This window comes from Rana temporaria, chromosome 6 (genome assembly GCF_905171775.1).
Source record: "Rana temporaria chromosome 6, aRanTem1.1, whole genome shotgun sequence".
Classification (NCBI taxonomy): domain Eukaryota; kingdom Metazoa; phylum Chordata; class Amphibia; order Anura; family Ranidae; genus Rana; species Rana temporaria.
The window spans coordinates 186,773,252-186,796,447 of record NC_053494.1 but is presented as its reverse complement, the minus strand read 5'-3'; the positions used below and the strand labels follow the sequence as shown (position 1 = coordinate 186,796,447).

Genomic DNA, 23,196 nt, shown 5'->3' with positions numbered 1-23,196 from the left:
GCGTTTCAATCATCCTAACGCCATAACAACCATGGTGCTGTGATGATTGAAACGTCGACACCAGCCGTTTACCCAACAGATCCACCGCGGAAAAAAATGCATCCCCCCCCCCCCCCCCGGGCCTTAGCATAATTGTATTCCACGCAGCCGGTCCCCAGTGTCAAAAAGGTTGGGGGCCGCTGTTCTAGGGTGTTCTCGGGACTAAAATGAACTCCGTGCTTTAAGGCTCTCCTGTCACACGGAAAACATTATCCAGGTGGCCGGCGCTCTTTAAGCCTTTAAATGATGTAATTTCCCTGACATTTGTTATTGGATAAGAGTGAAGTGAATGTCATCAGACTTTGTTTCCTGTGACAGTTAATAGGTGCAGCTTTACTCTGCGTAGGGATTGCTATTATAAATAGGAAACCGTGTCTGTCCCTAAAGATCCTCATAGATCACATTTCACCCTGAACAGCTCATGATCATGGACAGATTTTTTTACCTTAAAGACAAATGTGCAAACAAGCTGCAAGTGCACAGAGAGAGTGTCAGGATGAATTAGGCATCAAATGCTTCCCCAGTAATTACATGGCTTATGTAGCATTATGACACTTAAGTAATTTCCCAGACTCTGATAGACAGTAACCGCAGGCTGTCTACTCGCTCTTATAAGGACAACCGCTAACGCAGTTCAAATGTATTCAGCAGTCCTACATTTCTATGTTTTAAATGGAGCTTGCTTTGTTTGTTTTTTATGTATATACACTATGGCCCAGATTCACATACATCGGCGCATTTATGCGGGCGTAGCGTATCTAATATACGCTACGCCGACGCAGCGCACAGAGGCAAGCACTGGATTCACAAAGCACTCGCCCCCGCTAGCTCTTAAAGATACGCTGGGTTTCCTCGGCGTAAGCCAGCGTAGGTGGAAGTGGGCGTGAGCCATGCTAATGAGGCGTGACCCCATGCAAATGATGGGGCAAGCGCCATAGAGGTACTTAAAATGAACGGCGCATTCGCCGTCCCGTGGCCGCATCCCAGTGCGCATGCTCAGAATCACGTCAGGAACTACTCCCTAAGATACGCCGGATCACTGCCTACGACGTGAACGTAACCTACGCCTAGTCATATTCACGTACAACGTAAACGACAAAACCTACGACGGCTTGTGTTCCCTGGTCCATACCTTTGCATGGGTTGCGCCTCCTATATGGGGAATAACCTTTACGCCGGACGTACGACTTACGCAAACCGCATATATTATGCGCCGGGCGCAAGTACGTTCGTGAATCGGCGTATCTCCCTCATTTGCATATTAATAGAGCGGCAAATGCGCCCAGCGTAAATATGCGCCCACGACACGACGGCGTAGGTAAGTTACGTCGGTCGTAGGAAGACTATTTTTAGGCGTATCTCAGATTTTGGGCACGGCGCACAGATACGACGGCGCATAGTTACACTTACGCGGCGTATCTCGAGATACGTCTGCGTAAGTGCTTTGTGAATCCGGGCCTATATTGTCAAAAGTATTGGGACACCTGCCTTTACACGCACATGAACTTTAATGGCATCCCAGTCTTAGTCCGTAGGGTACAATATTGAGCTGGCCCACCCTTTGCTATAACAGCTTCAACTCTTCTGGGAAACCTGTCCACAAGGTTTAGGAGTGTGTCTATGGCAGGGGTCTCCAAACTTTTGAAACAAAGGGCCAGTTTACTGTCCTTTAGACTTTAGGAGGGCCGGATTGTGGCCTGTGGGGGGTAGAAAATGTCCCAGGTCCAGCATCAATGAGAATAAATATGGCCTCAGGGTTGATGGTCAGTAGGAGGAGGAAATAATATACAGTACTGTAGTTGTGCTAATTGAACTCACTAAGTGAATAGACCAAAGATAAAAAACAATTAATGAAAATGCAAACAAAAACTTGTAATAATGAAAATCGCCGTTCATTAAAGTGCCAGAAGGTGAAATGAACTATAATATGAATGATGCTAAAATGCACAAAAAAACACACAATGAAAACCTAGAAAGTGTCTTTCAAATATATGTGATCATATCACACTTCAATTGAGCAGCAAAATGTCCAAATATAAGTGAAAAGTCCACAGATGAACATACAGATGCCACTGTGTCCGAAGGGAAGTGAGGGTGCAGGTTGCAGGGAATGAGCATCTGTCAGCCACCACCACTATGGATACTTCCTCAAGTGCCACACACAAGTGAAAAAGGGGGGACCCTTACCAGATGGGTTGGACCTCGGATGACAAGGTCGTGAAGGCTTTGCCTCTGCAGGGTTTAAGTGGTAGACCGGGATATCACCGTTGGGCTCCTCAAACTTCCTCGTCCTGATATCTGGGAGAGCCGCTGGGGGTCCAATAATGTTGGTCGCTCCAGGAGCATGCAAAGCCGGGGACAGTATGAAGAAAAAATAGGCAACAATGTGTATTACCTCTTAAATGGTGGATCATTTATTGGATATCACACCAGAAAAAACTGTACATAAAACAGAACAGTCTCTATAAAAAACAGCAAAATACAAAAAGCAGCCAGCAGGCTGTAGTAAAAGCGAACGCTCGTGCTTCAGGGGTCACGTGGGGACGTGGTGACGTCGATACGTAGCACCGCCCTGACCAGTTTCGTCAGAAATTACGTTCTAAAAGGGCACGGGGTGCGTGCTCTTTGAGAACGTAATTTCTGACTAAACTGGTCAATATGTATAGGTAGATTCACAAAGAGTTAGGCCGGCTTATCTAAAGATAAGCCGACCTAACTCTGAATCTAAGCCGGCATATGTTTAAGTGTATTCTCAAACAGAGATACACTTAAACATACCTAAGATAGGCTGGCTTGCGCCATTCTATCTTAGGTTGCAATGTTTCTTTTGGCCGCTAGGTGGCGCTTACATTGCGGCCGTCCTAGATTATGGAAATGAGGGGATACGACGATTCACGAGCGTAAGCCGGGCCTACACCGTCGCATTACGTCGTTTCCGTACGCGATAGGCCGCCTAAAGTTATTCCACCTATGAGGTGGAATAACAATGTTAAGTATGGCCGCCGTTCCCTCCGCGAGGTTCGAATTTTTTACGTCGTTTGCGCAAGTCATCCGCGAATCGGGATTTACGTCGTTTACGTACGCGTCGAAATCAATAGGCCCGTACGGCCTACTTAGCCGCAATGCGCACTGGGAAAAGTAGTCGCCCGGCGCATTCGCAGTGTAAAAAATGTCAAAAAACGTGTGGTCAAGCATCATTTCCATCAACACGCCCCCCTCCCAGTCATTTGAATTAGGCGCGCTTACGCCCGCTCGTTTTAGGCTACGCCGCCGAAAATTTGAAGGTAAGTGGTTTGAGAATCACTTCTAACCTAAATAATTTAAGGCGGTGTAGCCTAAAAAGAGTAGGCTAGGCCGTCCTAATTTTAGGCGCCCGTACGTGAATCTACCCAATAGTGGATATTTTGCACTGTGCTAAATGGACTAAGTGAATACAAGGACGGCCAAGAGGTCCTGAGGAAGCGGTATTTCTGTGAAACGCGTCAACCTTGCTATTGTACATATGCACAAGATATGTAATGTACTTTGATACATGGTGATACATGTGATGTCCATGATTTTTATGCCTTTTTTTTTATATAATTTTTTATTTTATTTAAGTTGTCATTACTTTTGGGGGTATATACAAAGTTCCATACAATATAATTTCTTTATTCTATTTTTTGCTTGTTGCTTGCCTGTCTAATGTAAACAAGGAAACGCAAGGATATCCCCATTCTTTACTAAAATGTTGACGCTGTATGAAAATAAATATATAAGAATAAAGTATAATAATATTATATTATATTATATAAGTAATATAATAATATAAGTATTTTTCGACTTTGTGGGATTTTCTTAAACTCTTTGTCTCTAAGCAACAGAAATATTATAAGAATTTCATTGTCATTTTCTTTTACTGTCTGGTGTCATTCGGTTCTGCACCTAAAACATGTTTTGTCTTTCAGGTATAATACTCTGCCCAGTAGAAGGACGTTGAAGAACTCAAGATTAGTGAGCAAAAAGGACGACGTCCACGTCTGTATCATGTGTTTGCGGGCGATCATGAATTATCAGGTATGTCACTTTTATATCCATAGGTATGCGCCTCCTATTGGATTAGGGTGTGCACCCCACAGCTCAAACACACGTCTTTCTCTGACAGTGAATGAATAGGAAGTGCTCTGTGCTGAGTGGCTTCCTGTTCATTCACAAACTGAAGCATAGTAAACAACTGCGCAGTCCTATGTTTGTATCAATCTTCAATGGAGACATAGAAAAACTGATTGTTCGGATTTGAGTAACAAGATATTTGACCACTGCTGGATCCCCTTGCCTTTCTGGGACCATGGCAGGTACAGTATCTTACAAAAGTAAGTACACCCTCACTTTTTTGTAAATATTTTATTATATCTTTTCATGTGACAACACTGAAGAAATGACACTTTGCTACAATGTAAAGTAGTAAGTATACAGCTTGTATAACAGTGTAAATTTGCTGTCCCCTCAAAATAACTCAACACACAGCCATTAATGTCTAAACCGCTGGCAACAAAAGTGAGTACACCCCTAAGTTAAATTACCAAATTGGGCCCAAATTGTCAATATTTTGTGTGGCCACCATTTTTTTCCAGCACTGCCTTAACCCTCTTGGGCATGGAGATCACCAGAGCTTCACAGGTTGCCACTTGAATCCTCTTCCCCTCCTCCATGACGACATCACGGAGCTGGTGGATGTTAGAGACCTTGCGCTCCTCCAACGCCAAAATGAGGATGCCCACAGATGCTCAATAGGGTCAGGAGACATTCCTGGCCAGTCCATCACCACTACCATCAGCTTCTTTAGTAAGACAGTGATCTTCTTGGAGGTGTTTGGAGTTGTTATCATGTTGGAATACTGCCCTGCGGTCCCGAAGGGAGGGGATCGCGCTCTGCTTCAGTATGTCACAGTACATGTTGGCATTCATAGTTCCCTCAATGATTTGTAGCTCCCCAATTGCCGGCAGCACTCATGCAGCCCCAGATCATGAAACTCCCACCACCATGCTTGACTGTAGGCAAGACACACTTGTCTGTACTCCTCATTTGGTTGCCGCCACACCAGCAACAATTTTTTTTTTTTTTTTAGATCCGCAGAGAGTTCTTTACGATGAGGTGCCATGTTGAACTTCCAGTGACCAGTATGAGAGATTGAGAGCGATAACACCAAATTTAACATTCCTGCTCCCCATTCACACCTGAGTACTTGTAACACTAACGAGTCACCTGACATCAGGGAGGGAAAATAGCTAATTGGGCCCAATTTGGACATTTTCACTTAGGGGTGTACTCACTTTGGTTGCCAGCAGTTTAGACATTAATGGCTGTGTGTTGAGTTATTTTGAGGGGGCAGCAAATTTACACTGTTATACAAGCTGTACCCTCACTACATTACATTGTAGAAAAGTGTCATTTCTTCAGTGTTGTCACATGAAAAGATAGAATAAAATATTTACAGAAATGTGAGGGGTGTACTTACTTTTGTGAGATACTGGGCCAGATTCAGGTAGAAGTGCGGCGGCGTAACGTATCATAGATACGTTACACTGCCGCAAGTTTTCATCGCAAGTGCCTGATTCACAAAGCACTTGCGATGAAGCCGGCGTAAGCCTGCGTAATTTAAATGGGCGTGTGCCATTTAAACTAGGCGCGCTCCCGCGCCGGACCTACTGCGCATGCTCCGCTTCGTAACTCCCGCCGTGCTTTGCGCGAAGTGAAGTCCTTTTTTCGAACGGCGACGCGCGTATCGTAATTCCGTATTCCCGGACGGCTTACGCAAACGACGTGAATTTTTAAATTTCGACGCGGGAACGACGGCCATACTTTAGACAGCAATACGTTTGCTGTCTAAAGTTAAGGCACCCAAAACGACGACTAACTTTGCGACGGGAAACTAGACTAGCGGCGACGTAGCGAACGCGAAAAACCGTCGTGGATCGCCGTAACTCCTAATTTGTATACAAGACGCAGGTTTACGACGCGAACTCCCCCCAGCGGCGGCCGCGGTACTGCATCCTAAGATCCGACAGTGTAAAACAATTACACCTGTCGGATCTTAGGGATATCTATGCGTAACTGATTCTATGAATCAGTCGCATAGATACTCTGAGAGATACGACGGAGTATCTGAGATACTCCGTTGTATCTCCTTTGTGAATCTGGGCCACTGTGTGTATATATATATATATATATATATATATATATATGCTGTATTCTCCACAAGGCTGTGACAACCCAAGCTCAGCATTTTACTTGATCTGCCATTGTCACTGGTCTGAGTGCTAAGTATAGGTATAATCGCGTGGCCTATTCATTACATGGAGTAGATGACGGATATGCAGAGCCATGTGCCCCCTAGTGGATTGTATAAAATAATACCGTATATAAAGTGCATTAGCAAGGATGCAAAGCTGAGCTTGGCTTATGATACTCATGTTAATGATTTCTCACCCTAGATTGCACCATAGAGGAAATAGAAATAAAGGGCACATTAATATGGAAAATTATTAGTAGAGTTTTCATAAAAACTAGCTATTACAACTGATAAAACCAATCCTAAACTCATACATGAATATTGCTTTTCCACCCTCTGCACCTCCCTATCCGTCCATAGCTGTGATGGGCAGCCATATTGATCAATGAGGGGATCCAGAGGAAAGAAGGGGGGGGGCTAAACGGCATTCCAGGAGCAGAAGTCGCTGTGTGCATTGCAGAGTGTTTTTGTGCGGGAAGAGAATTTATTTGTTAAGTATCTGTTTTTTTGTTTTTTTTTTATTTGTGTGCTTAAAGTGGTTCTAAAGGTGCAACATTTTTTACCCTAATTCATTCCCAGTGTTAAGGTAAAATATTTTGCCTCGTGCTGTGCCCTTAAAGTGTTACTAAACTCACAACAGTAAAATCAGTCTGTATATGCAGAAAAGCATGCTTGTTATACTCACGGTGGACCCTAAGGGGTTAATCTCCCACATTGTGTAAAAAGGATGCTTGATCCTGTCTTCTCTGATCATTCACTCCTTCCACTGTCCCCTAATTATTTCCTGATAACACAGAGTCTATGGAGTCAGGCTGCACATGCTCAGTTTGGTGTGTATTGCTAAAGAGGTTTTTTTTTTCCTGGGAGGGTGCATGTGATCAGCACAGGGCCAATCAGCACTGTCCAGCCAGAGGGTCAGGGGTCTTGCAGCCTCATGGGACTGTCAGAAAACTCCTCCTACAAGCTTTAACCAGGGCTTGGCTGGACACTGATAGAAGTCACAGGACTGCTATATACTGCTGATGAGAAAAGGTATTTAGTCGTTTATATTTACTAAAATAATTGCATTTCCATGTCCTGTGTACTGTGGGCGATCAGATATAGTGAATACAGAGTCCTGGGTTTAGTAAAACTTAAAGCGGAGTTCCACCAAAAAGTGGAACTTCCGCTTAATCCACTCCTCGCCCCCTTAACTGCCACATTTGTAAAAAAAAAATTGGGGGGGGGGAGTGGGGGCTTCAGGAGGAGTGGGACTTCCGCCGAGGGACTGCTAAGGCGAATAGCCTAATTGCCTTTTGCCAGCCCCTCCCTGTAGGCGATCGCCTGGGACACGTGAAGATCGCCTGTCCAATCGGATGGCGCAACGCCGCTCGCCCATGCGCAGTGGGTGCCTGGCCATGAAGCCGAAAGCTGTCAAGGCCGGGTGCCCACACTTAGAATGAAAACGCCGGCCGGGGAGGGGGGGCGAGGAGCGGAGCGGAGCCCCGGCCGGCGCGTCGCTGGAACGTGGAGCAGGTGAGTGTATGTTTATTAAAAGCCAGCAGCTACACTTTTTGTAGCTGCTGACTTTTAATAAACATAAAAAATGACTGGAACACCCCTTTAAACCTATCTCCCTTTTAAATACTTACCTGAGTCCTGCATCGATTTTAGCTCTGTGAATGTTCGCCGGTCGTATCACCCCTCTCCCTGCTCTTACAAGCCTGGCTGAGAGCAGCAGGAGCCATTTGCTCTTTGCTTTGTAAGTCAGATCCTGTGAACAGAGAGTGGGAGTAATGGCCGAACCATACTGTGTGAGTCAGTGGGCACACACAGCCCAGCTGTAAATCAAGCCCACATGTCTGTCCCCATAGTAAGTGCTTTCTATGGGGGCAGACACAAAAGAAGTGGAGCCAATAGTTTGGGGCTGCTGTTTGCAATATTATTTTAACCTCTTCCTGCTGCCGCCTCCTGGCCTTTTAAGAGGTTCTAATTGCCACAAGGTGGAATTGCGCATTCAAGGTGGAATTGGCAGCCGCAGCAGTCACATGATCAGAAAGCTCCCAAAATGTAAGTATGCATCGGGAGCTTTGTGGTAGCTACCGGTTACTGTGCTGGTCGTGTGTTCTCAGCGCAGTATCGTGTTTACATAGGGCTGCATATATGTAGACATGTGCACTGCCAAAAAATGTGTTCGTTTTCGTTTCATTCTTGTTTTGTTTTTTCAGTTTTTCAGGGTAATGCGTTATGATCGCAATTCTTAAATTCGTACATTCGTAAATTTGTAAATCCGTACATTCTTACATTTGGATATTTGAAAATCCAAAAGCCCGAAAACTAACTAATAATAACTTAACTATTACTAACTATTAAATTATAGGCATTGGAATTTCCTTTCAAATTTGGCTGTTAGTGAACGTAACGAATACAAATTTTTCTGACTTTACGAATTACCTGAAATAACAAATGGAACAGAACAAATTAATAATAAATAATAATAATAAAAATGTTTTATTATTGTTATTTATTAATATTAATTCATTACGTTCCATCCCTTTAGATACAGCATTCGTTATTTCGAAAAATAATTTGTAACTTCGGATAAATTTCTATTCGTTAAGTTCACTAACAGCCAAATTAGAAAAGAAACTCCAATGCCAATAATTTAATAGTTAGGAATAGTTATAGTGGAGGTTCACCCAAAAACTTAGGGCCAGATTCATAAAGAATTCCTTTACGTTACTCCGCTGCAAGTTTTCCTCGTAAGTGCTTGATTCACAAAGCACTTGCGTGTAAACTTGCGGCGGAGTAACGTAAAGACGTCCGGCGCAAGCCCGCCTAATTCAAATGGGGCGGGGACCATTTAAATTAGGCACGTTCCAGCGCCGAACGTACTGGGCATGCTCCGTTTTTAAATTTCCCGCCGTGCTTTGCGCGAAATGACGTCGCCTAAAAAAGAAAACAAATGCAGCCATCACATCAGAAAATTGGTAAGCTGCAATATAATAAATGTTTGTATTTGGGTTCAATACTGCTTTAGGGCAGGTTCACATTAAGTAAAAAGATGATACACAATGGTGTGCAGTCAGTTTATGGCTCAGATTTGTAAATTGTTATAGGTGTTTATAGTGAGAATTTTTTTTATTCTTCTTTTTGCAGTATGGTTTCAACATGGTCATGTCTCATCCACATGCTGTCAATGAGATTGCACTAAGTTTAAACAATAAAAACCCCAGGTGAGTTTGTCATTAACTCTTGTGACCAGAAGTCATTAATGTCTAGATTCCCAGGCTTAATTTAGCAGCGCCAGCAAGGGTTGGTCATTTGACATTAATTATATGACTAATAACGAATTATTTTCCAGTTGCCAACGCATACTGGCACTGCTAAATTTGGCATGGAAATTGATTATTCATACTGTATATATCTGCAAATATATATATATATATATAATATATATACTGTAAATGTTTTGTTCTGTTATATTTTTCAATAATGTAACTGTACCTGACAATTACACTGTTAAATATGACACTGCAGATCCCACTGCAGCTTGAAGGTGGCAGTGTACATCCGTAGACTGATGGCTTATTTGTCAATGAAGCCTCCAGCCTGCATGTGATCACTATTGCCTAGATTCACATACAATGCCGCAACTTTGCGGCGGCGTAGCTTAAGGCATTTAAGCTACGCCGCCGTAAGTTAGCGAGGCAAGTACATGATTCACAATGTACTTGCCTGCTAAGTTACGGCGGCGTAGCCTAAAGCCGGCGGGTGTAAGGGCGCCTAATTCAAATATGTGTAAGGGGGCGTGTTTTATGTTAATGGGACTTGACCTTACGTTTTTGACGTTTTTTTTTAACTGCGCATGCGCTGGGCGCCTAGATTTTCCAGTGTGCATTGCGGCTAAGTACACCGCACGGGCCTATTGATTTTGACGTGGATGTAATCTACGGAAATCCCGATTCACGGATTTCGACGCGGGAACGGCGGCCATACTTAACATTACTATTCCAACTAGGGCCTAGCTCTAACTTTAGGCGGCCTATCTCTAACGTAAATGGCGTAAAAGTACTGCGTCGGCCGGGCGTACGTTCGTGAATCGGCGTATCTACTAATTTACATATTCTACGCAATGGAAGCGCCTCCTAGCGGCCATCCGAAATATTGTAACCTAAGATAGGACGGCGCAAGCCGTCGTATCTTAGATATGTTTAAGTGTATCTCTGATTGAGAATACACTTAAACATAAGTCGGCGTAGATTCTGAGTTAGGTCGGCTTATCTACTGATAAGCCGGCCTAACTCTTTCTGAATCTACCTATATGTCATAACAGGAACAGAGCCGAGGATGTCAATCAGCTGGAGTTTCCTCCCCTGTCACCATTTATCTCTTGGTGTCAGGAAAATGTGTCAGAAGTGACCCATGCTGATAGCAGAGGAACAAAGCAGTAGACAGAAATTACACTTGGTGCTCTTAATTGAGACAAGTACACACTACAGAGAAATATGCTTTGTTCATATTTCATGTCTGAGGATTACAACCACTTTAAGTCTTTCAGTCTTTAAATCTTAAAACAGTTATGTCTTAAGCTGTCAGACCATCTTGAATGCCAGTTAGCTCAAAGACTCGAAGCTGTTAACCCCCACTGTGCTGCAAATACAGCACCAGTAAGAGGACTGGGCACCCTACAGCAATGATTTTTGGCACCTTCCAGCTATTGGGGAAAACTGCATTTTGGTTAAATGTTAGCTTTAGGCTATACAGTGTTCTGAAGTATCAGCAAACTGTTATGTCTTGCAGCAGTGATTGGGTAAAATAATCACTTAAACATGATTAAAAATTGTAATGTGTTATAGTCAGAAATTGTTATGCACTTCTTTTCACTATAAAAGGATATGGCTCTGATGCCGCGTACACACAGTCGTTTTTTGTGATGAAATAAAACAAAGTTTTTCATCATGAAAAAAAACAAAGTTTTTCTAACTTCATCATAAAAAACGACGTTGATCACACACCATCGTTTTCTGAAAATGCTCTAGCAAAGCGCGGTTACGTATAACACGTACGACGGCACTCTGTTCCATTCAAGCTCCCGTCTCATAACTTGCTTCTGAGCATGCGCGGGTTTAAAACGTTGTTTAAAACGTCGTTTTAGCCCACACACGATCATTTTTTATGACACAAAAAACGACATTTTGAAAACCGACATAAAAAATTTAAGCATGTTCGAATTTTTTTTGGCCGTTTTTTAGAAGACAAAAAACGATGTGAAGCCCACACACGATCATTTTAAATGACGTTTTTAAAAACGTTGTTTTATTTCATCACAAAAAACGACCGTGTGTACGCGGCATGAGATTTAGGAGTCCTGTTGAGGGGCTTGTCCATGATGGAATAGATAGTCAATGGGGATGATTTACTAAAGGCAAATCCACTTTGCACTACAAGTGCACTGTAAGTGCACTTGGAAGTGCAGTCGCTTCTGAGGGGAAGATCTGAGGGGAAGATCTGAAATGAGGCGAAGCTCTGCTGATTTTATCATGTACAAACAAAAATAGATTTTTATTTTCCTTGCATGTCCCCCTCAGATCTAAAGAGACTGCACTTCCAAGTGCACTTGTAGTGCAAAGTGGATTTGCGCTTAGTAAATAAACCCCAATATTTTATGGTGCAGTTAATGAAATTTATTTTCTAAGCCTGTTTCTTTTGTCTTTAAATGAAGTGTATTATAGTAAAAACAAAGCCATTTGAGTGCCGGTAGAGATCAATTTAACCCATCTTTATATACTAGGTACAATGCCATTAGGAAATAATTTTTCCCATTGCTACAGTCCACAGTAAATATGTGGCCCTGACACATTAGAAAGTGTTAAGTTCATTCTTCTGTCTGGCGGCGGCCATTTTGTACGGTGGCAGTTTCCTGAGCAGTTCTCTTTTTATTGCACCCCGGTAAATCATGACCACAATGTCCTCTGGATTTTTTTTTTTTAAGTAACAGCTTGTTTTGTGTCTGAGGCAAGGCCGGGACCTACGTCCCTGCTGCAATTTCTCCTCACCCCTATATGTCTGCTTATTAAAGTCTCCATATGGCAAAATTAGGTCAGATTGTTTCAAAATATGTCTGCAAAACTGGAGACAGTTTAACCTAGTTTCATTTTATTTCAGTGAACTTTTCTTACAAACTAGAAAAAATGGGTTTTCCTGTCTGAGAGTTTATGTAAAAACCACCAGAATTCTGTGCATTGGGGAAGGCCTGTTGTTTCTACATTTGTTATATGCAGCCATTACTGAAATGTCTGAGGTAAAAAGGGGTCCAGTCAGTGACTAAATCAGTGAATTACCGGTAACACTCCTGAGGGAATGCAACATGTACTGTACTTGTGGTTCAGTTTAGCATACATGTTTAAAGTGGACCTTTTCGAATACTGCACAAGTTATGCCTGCATTAATAAATTGCTGGCCTGTCACAACAACATAATAATATTCATCATAATATTATATACAGTGTGTTTATATATACATATGGTATACTGTACATCTTCTATAATAAATAGCATTCCTTGAGCTGATCTTTGCCTAGACTGAAATTATGTCACTCTGCTGCAGGCAGGACCAAGCATTTCCTCAGTTTCCCCTCCCTAAGTGATTGGACTGGCCATCTTGAGTAATGGCAAATTATTCATTTAGCATTAACTTCCTTGAATCCATCTGTCCTTAGCTCAAGTATGCATGCAGGAGAGTAATGAGAAACCCCCCCCCCCCCCCCCCCCACTCCACCCCTCATGTTGACTCCTGGGATGTATAAAATCATTTGCCTAGGCAAGAAACCAGGAAGTAACTGAAGAAATGTAGACAAAAAAGTTTAAAACAAGTAAATATGATATACTTTCCTATCTATTTACTAATGCTAGCAGCATGAGGATTAATAATAAATAAATAAATAAATAATCATTGTTGATTTTAACCAGTTAAGCCCTGTGAGGTCTTCCCCTCCTTCATGACCAGACCATTTTTTTCCCCACAAAAAGAGCTTTCTTTTGGTGGTATTTGATCACCTCTGCGGTTTTAATTGTTTTGCACTATAAACACAAAAATACTTTCTGCTATAAAACATACCAAAAAAAAAAAGGTTTTTGGTAAAAAAAAATTCCAACAAGCGTATATTAATTGGTTTGCTCAAAAGTTATACCGTCTACAAACTATGAGATAGATTTATGGCATTTTTATTTTATTTTTTATTTATTTTTTACTAATTTTTTACGTGACTGCGACATTGCGGCGGACAAATCGGACACAAAGGGGTTGATTTACTAAAGGCAAATAAACTGTGCACTTTTGAAAGTGCAGTTGCTCCAGAAGTTAGTAAATGAGGGAGAACTCTGCTGACTTCCATCATCCAATCATGTGCAAGCAAAAATGCTTTTTTTTTTCATTTTCCTTGCATGTGATTGGTTGTTCTTTGCAAAGTGAACCTTTACCTCATTTACTAAGCTCTGGAGCAACTTCACTTGCAGAGTGCAACTGCACTTTCAAAAGGGCACAGTTTATTTGCCTTTAGTAAATCAACCCCTATGTGACACTTTTTGCGGACCAGTGACACTAATACAATGATCAGTGCACTCTCACTGTACTAATGACACTGGCAAGGAAGGAGTTAACATCAGGGGAGATTAAAGGGTTAAGTGTGCTCCTAGGGAGTGTTTTTTAACTGTGTGGCAGATGGCTTAACTGGAGGAAAACAGAAATCCGTGTTACTAAGCAGAAACACCAAAACTCCATGGGCCGGATTCACAGACATTTGCACTTCCGCCACGTATCAGTATCACTTCCGCCACGTATAAACTCTACGCCGCCATATCTTACCTGGCGGAATTTCGAATCCTCAGCGATTCCGCGCCGTAAGTTGCAGCGTAGTGTTTTTCTGGCGGCGTATTTGAAATTGGGCGGGTTGGGGGCGTGATTCATTTAAATGAATCGCGTCCCCGCGCAGAATGAACTGCGCATGCTCCGTTTTGAATTTTCCTGCCGTGCTTTGCGCGAAATGACGTCGTACCAACGTCATTTTTTTAACTTAGACGTGAGTTACGTCCTTTCCTATTCACGGACGACTTACGCAAAAAAAAAAAAAATTCAAATTTCGACACGGGAAAACGACGGCCATACTTAACATGGCAAGTCTATCTATACGCCGCAAAATAGCAGCTTTAACTATACGCCGGGAAAAGCCGACTAGCGACGACGTAAGAGAGTGCGACGGCTGCGCGTACCTTCGTGGATCGACGGAAAAAGCGAATTAGCATACCCGATGCGGAAAACGATGCGAACTCCACCCAGCGGGCGCCGAAGTATTGCACCTACGATCCGATGGCGTACGAAGCCGTCGGATCGAAGCCAGAAGCCGTCGTATCTTGGTTTGAGGATTCAAACTAAAGATACGACGCGGAAAATTTGAAAGTACGCCAGCGTATCAGTAGATACACCGGCGTACTCGCTCTATGAATCTGGCCCCATGTTCCTCTCTGACAGAACGGCAATCTGCCTCGTTTACATAGGCAGACCGCCATTCTGCCTCTCCTGTCAAAGATTGGCGGGTCCCGGCGGACATTGTGTCTGCCAGGCTCGCTGATTGGCTCCTGCTGTGTCCAATCACAGCGGGAGCGGGCAGCCTGTGGTGTGTGCACATACAGGTACTTGATTTCGCACAGGAGGGGCACCCTGCCGCAGTATATCTACGTGGTGCGGTCTTTAAGTGGTTAATTAAAGAAGCATGGATGAGGATGACAGCCACCAAGCTTGTGTCTACAATAAAGTCATTGGGCCAGATTTAGAGAGATCGGCGTATCTTTAGAGCGGCGTAGCGCATCTGATATGCGCTACGCCGACGTAACATAGAGAGGCTCGTACTGTATTCACAAAGCACTTGCTCCCTTTCTTGCGCCGGCGTAACGTAAAATGGCCGGCGTAAGCCCACCTAATTCAAAGTAGCAAGGCAGTGGGCGTGTAGTATTATATTGAAGCGTGACCCCATGTGAATGCATGACCGAACGAACGGCGCATGCTCAGAATCACGTCGCAAATACTCCCTAAGATACGTCGGCTCAATGCTTTCGACGTGAACGTAACCTACGCCCAGCCCCATTCACGTACGACTTACGTAAACGACGTAAAATACGACGCTGTTCCCACGCCCATACCTTTGCATGACTTACCCCTGCTTTATGAGGGGTAACTTTACGACGGACGTACGCCTTACGTAAACGACGTAGCTTACTGCGACGGGCGCAAGTACGTTCGTGAATCGGCGTATCTAGCTCATTTACATATTCAACGCGTAAATCAACGGAAGTGCCCCTAGCGGGCCTGCGTAAATATGCACCCAAGATACGACGGCGTAGGAGACTTATGTCCGTCAGATCAAGCAGAAATTCAGGCGTATCTGGTTTCCTGAATACAGCGCATAGATACGACAGCGCATACTACAACTTACACGGGCGTATTAACAGATACCTTGGCGTAAGTTGTCTGTGAATCTTGCCCATTGTGACGGGTATAACATGTCTATCCTAATAGGCAGCCTAAAGGTTGCAATCTTCCTGACGCAACCAGTCGGATTATTCTTTTATTGAAATCACCTCACACCGCCAGCATTTGTATACTGTTTGTATAAGATAAACTCATAACCTTCATACAGAGACCAATCGCCTGATTTCCTTAAAGGGAAATAAAAACTCTGCTAAATGTCTCCTTTTCAGCAGTTACACCCCGCTTATCACATTGTTCCCATTAATTAGTGAAATATCTTTGTTTTGTTTTTTTTGTTTTTACAGAACAAAAGCACTTGTATTAGAACTGCTAGCAGCCGTCTGCCTTGTCCGCGGAGGACACGAAATCATTTTATCAGCGTTCGATAACTTCAAGGAGGTAAAAAAAAAAAAAATCCCTTGCATTGCATTTGGTGCGGGGAGGAGGCCCAGTGTCCATGTTTGTTTTCTTTATTTGCTGGTTGCTGGTTTTGATTTAGTCCCTCCCTGTAAATAGACGCAGTGAAATTAAAGCTTTGTGATAGAAGTAATTGATAATTATTTATGGGCCTCAGATGCTGGTGCTCCGCGCTTTGCAGATTTCTTTGTTCTAAATATCGTTCAGATGTTTGGAAGGGGGAGCTGGTTGCCTTTCAGTTCATGCAACATTTATCAGTTATAGGGACAGAACAAGCTGAGTAAATGAGGTGAAGCCAAGCGCTGGGATTCAAGGCTTAAAGTGGAGGTTCACCCGGAAATATTAATTTTTAACCTTAGATTCCTGCTCATTTTGTCTAGGGGAATCGGGTGTTTTTTTAAAATCGAAGCTGTACTTACCGTTTTAGAGAGCGATCTTCTCCGCCGCTTCCGGGTATGGGCTGCGGGACTGGGCGTTCCTATTTTGATTGGCAGTCTTCCGACAGGCTTCCGACGGTCGCATCCATCGCGTCACGATTTTCCGAAAGTAGCCGAATGTCGGTGCGCAGGCGCCGTATAGAGCCGCACCGACGTTCGGCTTCTTTCGGCTACTCGTGACGCGATGGATGCGACCGTCGGAAGCCTGTCGGAAGACTGCCAATCAAAATAGGAACGCCCAGTCCTGAAGACCCATACCCGGAAGCGGCGGAGAAGATCGCTCTCTAAAACGGTAAGTACAGCTTTGATTTAAAAAAAAATAGCCGATTCCCCTAGACAAAATGAGCATCAATCTAAGGTTAAAAATTTTTTTTAGGGTGAACTCCCGCTTTAAAGTGTACCTGTCTCTTGTACAATGCGGAGCCATTTTGGATTGATAACGAAATGCTATGGGGTTGATTTACTAAAGGCAAATAGACTGTGCTTTCTGCAAGTGCAGTTGCTCCAGAGCTTAGTAAATGAGCAGAAGCTCTGCTGACTTTCATCATCCAATCATGTGCAAGCAAAATTTTTTTTTATTTTTTTTCCTTGCATGTGTTTGGCTAACATTTACTAAGCTCTGGGGCAACTGCATTTTGAAAAGCGCACAGTCTATTTGCCTTTAGTACATTAACCCCAGTGTGTCATATACTGTAGGAGTTGACTTACTAAAAAGGCAAATAGGCTGTGCACTTTGTAAAGTCAGTGTTGATGGGGGAATCCCTCCCGCAGCGCTGTTGTGTTCTGCCGGCAGGGAGCCTCACCTGCCAGCACAACACAATGGTCGCTGCTGGTGGCAGTAGATAGATCAATTTCAGTACAACCAGCCTAACCATAGATGGATCGAATCTCGGCTGAACTGGATGAGATTTGATCCATTTATGTCCATGACTTCTCCCCCCGCCCTCTTCCCTCCTCCCCATCCTTCTATACCTTGTAACTATTTAATGAATGTCAATATGCTGTTCATAAGTTCATAATTTTTATTTTTTTTTACTTTTGGGTGGATGCCATCAGGCTAAATCATTCAACATCTTATTTTATGCACCTCTTTATACACCCCTCAAGTTTTTAGTGGCATAATGTTTGTGCTTAAGTTCTGACTTGGCGCTTCTGCCATGGTTATTATACTTTAATAGGACCACAGAGGGTGGAGGGGCAGGACCAAGATCTCCACTGTGGCTTCGTATGACTAGTCAAAGCAGATGACCCCCATAGATGCCGAGTCCTACATTCGGCATCTATGGATGCTAAATGCTGGACTCGGGAGCACGCCCGCAAGGTAACCCCCGGGGGGGGGGGCGCTTCTCCTAGGGCAGGCATGTCCAAAGTCTCGGTATAATGCGCCCCCTTGTAATTTGGATATATATATCTTTTGTGGCCCCCAGGGCGCTGCCTCGGAGGGGACAGGGAGGGAGCGGGACAAGCGTCGTCAGATTACATAAAGGAAAATCTCCTGTTTACTCTGCAGCATCTGTAATAGGAAGTCCCATCTCCTGGGCTGTTATTGGGCGACTGTTCTGTCTATCATAGGAGGCGGGACTTTGTATTAAAGAGGCCACCGTGTAAACAGAAGATTCTTCTGTATGTAATCTGTTGGCGCTCGTCCCGCCCCCTCCCTGTCCCCTCCAAAGCTGCAGATGGGCATCGATCAGCCTGCTCTGATGGCACTTGTAAGGCTGCATTCATGGCAATAATAAGGCTGCATTCATGGCAATGGTGAGGCTGCATTGATGGGCACTGACCCTTATTTTGCTTCACAGTCCTTTATTTAAAAAAACATTTTTTTCTTAAAGTGAAGGTGCGTGTTTTACGCCAATAAATACGGTAAATAAGACGCCTGAGCTCATCCTTAGTCTTAAGCGGCACTTGGGGATTCGTTGGGGCCACATAAGATATACATATATCACACCCAAGCTCATCTCTTCAGCACTCACAGCCACAAAGGCAGGAGAATTCTTGTTGGGCCGTGTATTAGTGTTTGGAGGAACACACTTAGGCCTCGTACACACGACCGAACATGTACGCTGAAACTGGTCCGGCGGACATGTTCGGTCGTGTGTGCGGCCGACCGGACAATTTTCCGGCGGATCGGACAGGTTTCCAGCGGACAAATGTTTCATAGAATGCTAAGAAACATGTCGGCTGGAAGCCTGTCCGTTGGACATGTTCGGTCGTCTGTACGACTCACCGGACATGTCCGCTCAGCCGAAAGCCCTTGCATGCGTCAAAGTGATTCGACGCATGCATGGAAGCATTTAACTTCCGGGTTCGCGCTCGTCGCCGCGTCATCGTCGCCGTCACGTCGCCTTCACGTCATCGTTACGTCACCGCGTATTCTGTCCGCGCGGATTTTGGTTTGATGGTGTGTACAACCATTAGACCAAAATCTCCGAGCGGACATGTCCGATGAAAACGGTCCGCGAACCGTTTTCATCGGATAGATCCGCTCGTGTGTACAAGGCCTTAGACCAAATTTTAATGGTCCAAAGAATGTGAGGCAAACCTCAAGCATGTTCACTTCATCAAATCTGGCCCTCTTTGAAAAAAGTTTGGACACCCCTGTCCTAGGAGGTTATACGATGCTGGGAGGAGCTGATAGCGCCGCCGGTGGACCTCAGAAGAAGAGGATCAGGGCCACTCTGTGCAAAATGAACTGCACAGTGGAGGTAAGTATGACATGTTTGTTTGTTTTTTAAAAACACAAAGCTTTGCAATCACTTTAAAGTGTATATACAGTAGCTAAAACTTTTTTTTGACTGAATAAAGTAGAACCCATCACACTTTAATTGTTTCTGTTGGGTAAGTTGGGTGAAATTGTGTTTACCTATCTTACAAAAAAAAGTAGAAATTAAAATATTGGCTTTTTTACTGACTTTTAAGCTTTTCTTATAAGCTCTACAACAATAAAAAAATAAATAAAAATTTAAAATATATATATAAAGATGTGCTATTTAAATACCTGTATTATGATACGATAGCTAGTGTTAGATGTTTCATCCTTGGTATCAACCAATCAGGAACTGCCATTTATTTCAGTGTCTACTTTTCTTATTCGCTGATTGTTATTGTTTTATTGTCACTTGTTTGGTCGATGTAGTTTTTGCCCCTTTTCTGTTCTGTTTTTATCCCGCCAGCGCACGTGTGTAAGACTGCGCTGTTGTTTTATAAGCATTTTACTAAATAAATAAATAAATAAGCTACTGGAAGTTGATTTTTGATTGGCTGCTATGAGTTATCCAACTCCAGATCGTTTTTTGTGCCTTTATTAAGCCCACAAATGTAATTGATTTTAATAGACAATAAAATGTAATCTTTTATTTGAATACTGCAAAATAAATGTGTCACATTACTCAAGTTCAGAGAAGAAAATTATGTTATGTATCTATTTTTTTTATTTTTTTTAAGAATACACAGATGATTCAAGTCAAGCAGGCAGAATACAGACCTTCACCCGACTGTATCATTTATATTTTAATTAGCATTATTTGCATGAAATAACTTGTATCACCATGGCAACCACCCTAAAATACACAGGGGATTTATTGTTTTGCGGTTAAGAGTTGTCATAGTGTCATCCATGCTAAATTTAGAGGCTCTCCCTGGAAGGTGGCTTTGTTAGGATAAATCATTCTTGTGCTAGTGTCATTTTTTTTTCTTCCTTTTATTAAGTTTATATGAATTGTGCAAATTGCTGTTTCAGACAAGACAGTGATTTCTTTTTTGTAATCATTTAAAATTCTAGATTAATATTATATTAGGAGAATTTAATATGATTTAATAAAGGCTCTCATTTATTCTACAATATGGTTGCCCCCCATTGTACTTCAAAATTGACTGACTGTGAAACCAGAGGCAGAGACAGACACAGGATCCTTGTTGGATTATGCTCTGCCTGTTATCTCGCATCTATGGGGGCCTTTTCATTGTGTTTAATAAATGTAGTAAAATAAAGACCGCTCTTTCATCATTCCGGTATCAAAAAAGGGGTTATAAACCCTCAAGGTTTTTCACCTTAAAGCGGGGTTTCACCCTAAAAATAAATAAATAAATTTGTCTACCATGCCATCCAGCATACTAGCGTCAGCTACAGTATGCCTTTATTTTATTTTTTTCCGCTGTACTCACAGTTTAATCCATTAGTTAAGTTTCAGACTCCCGCGGGGAGTAGGCGTTCCTATGAAGAGGGGAACATGATTGACGGCCGGCTATGGCGCGTCACGCTTCCCGAAAATAGCCGAAATAGGACTTGGCTCTTCACGGCGCCTGCGCAGTCAGCTCCTAGTCTGTGCGCAGGCGCGGTATAGCGCCGTGAAGAGCCGAGTCCTACTCCGGCTATTTTCGGGAAGCGTGACGCGCCATAGCCGGCCGTCAATCATGTTCCCCTCTTCATAGGAACGCCTACTCCCCGCGGGTGTCTAAAACGAAACTAATGGATTAAACTGTGAGTACAGCGCAAAAAATAAAAAATAAAGGCATACTGTAGCTGACGCTAGTATGCTGGATGGCATGGTAGAAAGTGTTTTTTTAGGGTGAACCTCCGCTTTAATGCATTCTATGCAAAACCTCCCTAAGTGCAGCAGCCCCCCAGTTCCCCCCGTTTTACTTACCTGAACCCTACCTTTACTGCGCCGGGAACGAGCACACTAGCTCCAGCCGGTGTCTCGGGTATTGATTGGATAGATTGATAGAAGCACAGCCATTGGCTCCCGCTGCTGTCAGCAGTGTTAATTTTGTCGACTAAAACCGACTAAAACATTTTAGTCGACTAACTTAATAACATTTTAGTCTACAGTATTTGCCGGTGTACAAGGCGAATGGGCGTATAAGACGACCCCCTAATTTTACAGTTTTTACAATTTTTTTTTTGCCTGTACTCACTGTATAAGGCGACCCCCCTTCCAAAGCTTCCGAAGCTTCATATTTCTTCCTTCTGGAGCCATATTCTTCTTCCTTCTTGCTGGAGCTGGAGCCATATTCTTCTTCATTATTGCTGGAGCTGAAGCCATATTCTTCTTCATTCTTGCCCGAGCTGGAGCCATATTCTTCTTCCTTCTTGCTGGAGCTGGAGCCATATTCTTCTTTATTCTTGCTGGAGCCATATTCTTCTTCATTCTTGCTGGAGCCATATTCTTCTTCATTCTTGCTGGAGCTGGAGCCATATTCTTCTTCATTCTTGCCCGAGCTGGAGCCATATTCTTCTTTATTCTTGCTGGAGCTGGAGCCATATTCTTCTTCATTCTTGCTGGAGCTGGAGCCATATTCTTCTTCATTCTCGCTGGATCCATATTCTTCTTCATTCTTGCTGGAGCTAGAGCCATATTCTTCTTCATTCTTGCTGGAGCCATATTCTTCTTCATTCTTGCTGGAGCTAGAGCCATATTCTTCTTCATTCTCGCTGGATCCATATTCTTCTTCATTCTTGCTGGAGCTAGAGCCATATTCTTTTTCATTCTTGCTGGATCCATATTCTTCTTCATTCTTGCTGGAGCTAGAGCCATATTCTTCTTCATTCTTGCTGGAGCCATATTCTTCTTCATTCTTGCTGGAGCCATATTCTTCTTCATTCTTGCTGGAGCCATATTCTTCTTCATTCTTGCTGGAGCCATATTCTTCTTCTTCATTCTTGCTGGAGCCATATTCTTCTTCATTCTTGCTGGAGCCATATTCTTCTTCATTCTTGCTGGAGCCATATTCTTCTGTAACATCATCAGCCCACGCCTCTCTGACTCTCAAAGCCAATCCGAGCAGGCTACTGTATGTAGCCTGCTCGGATTGGCAGAGGTTGTTACTCCAATCCGAGCAGGCCTTGTATTCATTTCAATACATCGCTCACCGGGATTGGCTAAGCGGTATATACTGTATGTAGCCAAAGCTACATAGAGTATTACTGCACATCCAGCAAGCATCCGAGCAGCTGACCCGGCGTATAAGGCCTCGTACACACGGCCGAGGAACTCGACGTGCCAAACACATCGAGTTCCTCGGCCAGTTCAGCACTGAAGCCGCCGAGGAGCTCGGCGGGACGAGAGCTCCCATAGAACAACGAGGAAATAGAGAACATGTTCTCTATTTCCTCGTCGAGCTCCTCGTCGGCTTCCTCGGCCGAAAGTGTACACACGGCCAGTTTCCTCGGCAGAATTCAGCCAGAAACTCGGTCGGAAGCTGAATTCTGCCGAGGAAACTGGTCGTGTGTACGGGGCCTGAGACGACCCCTGCTTTTTGGCCATTTTTTTTTTAAGTGTAAAAGGTAGTCTTATATGCCAGCAAATACAGTACTAAAATACGACTAAAACAATTGAGATAACTAAAATGGGACTAAAACTAATGGCATTTTAGTCAAAAGACTAAAATGGGACTAAAACTAAAATGCTATTTTAGTCAAAAGACTAAGACTAAAACTAAATTGAAATTTGACGTCAACATTAGCACTGGTCTGTAGTGCATGCTCATACCTCAGTAACATAAATAATAACATATTCGATTTTT

General features: G+C 43.3%; 1 protein-coding gene across 9 annotated transcripts in view; it reads left to right on the top strand.

Annotated features, from left to right (window-relative positions):
* Positions 1 to 23,196, top strand: part of FMNL2 (formin like 2) — a 335,632-nt gene that overhangs the window by 240,391 nt on the left and 72,045 nt on the right. For all 9 annotated transcript variants that reach the window (XM_040357955.1, XM_040357954.1, XM_040357961.1 and 6 more), the window contains exons 7-9: positions 3,987 to 4,095; positions 9,449 to 9,525; positions 16,120 to 16,213. In XM_040357955.1, the coding sequence (XP_040213889.1) occupies positions 3,987 to 4,095; positions 9,449 to 9,525; positions 16,120 to 16,213 (280 nt within the window). The remainder of the gene's footprint in view (positions 1 to 3,986; positions 4,096 to 9,448; positions 9,526 to 16,119; positions 16,214 to 23,196) is intronic.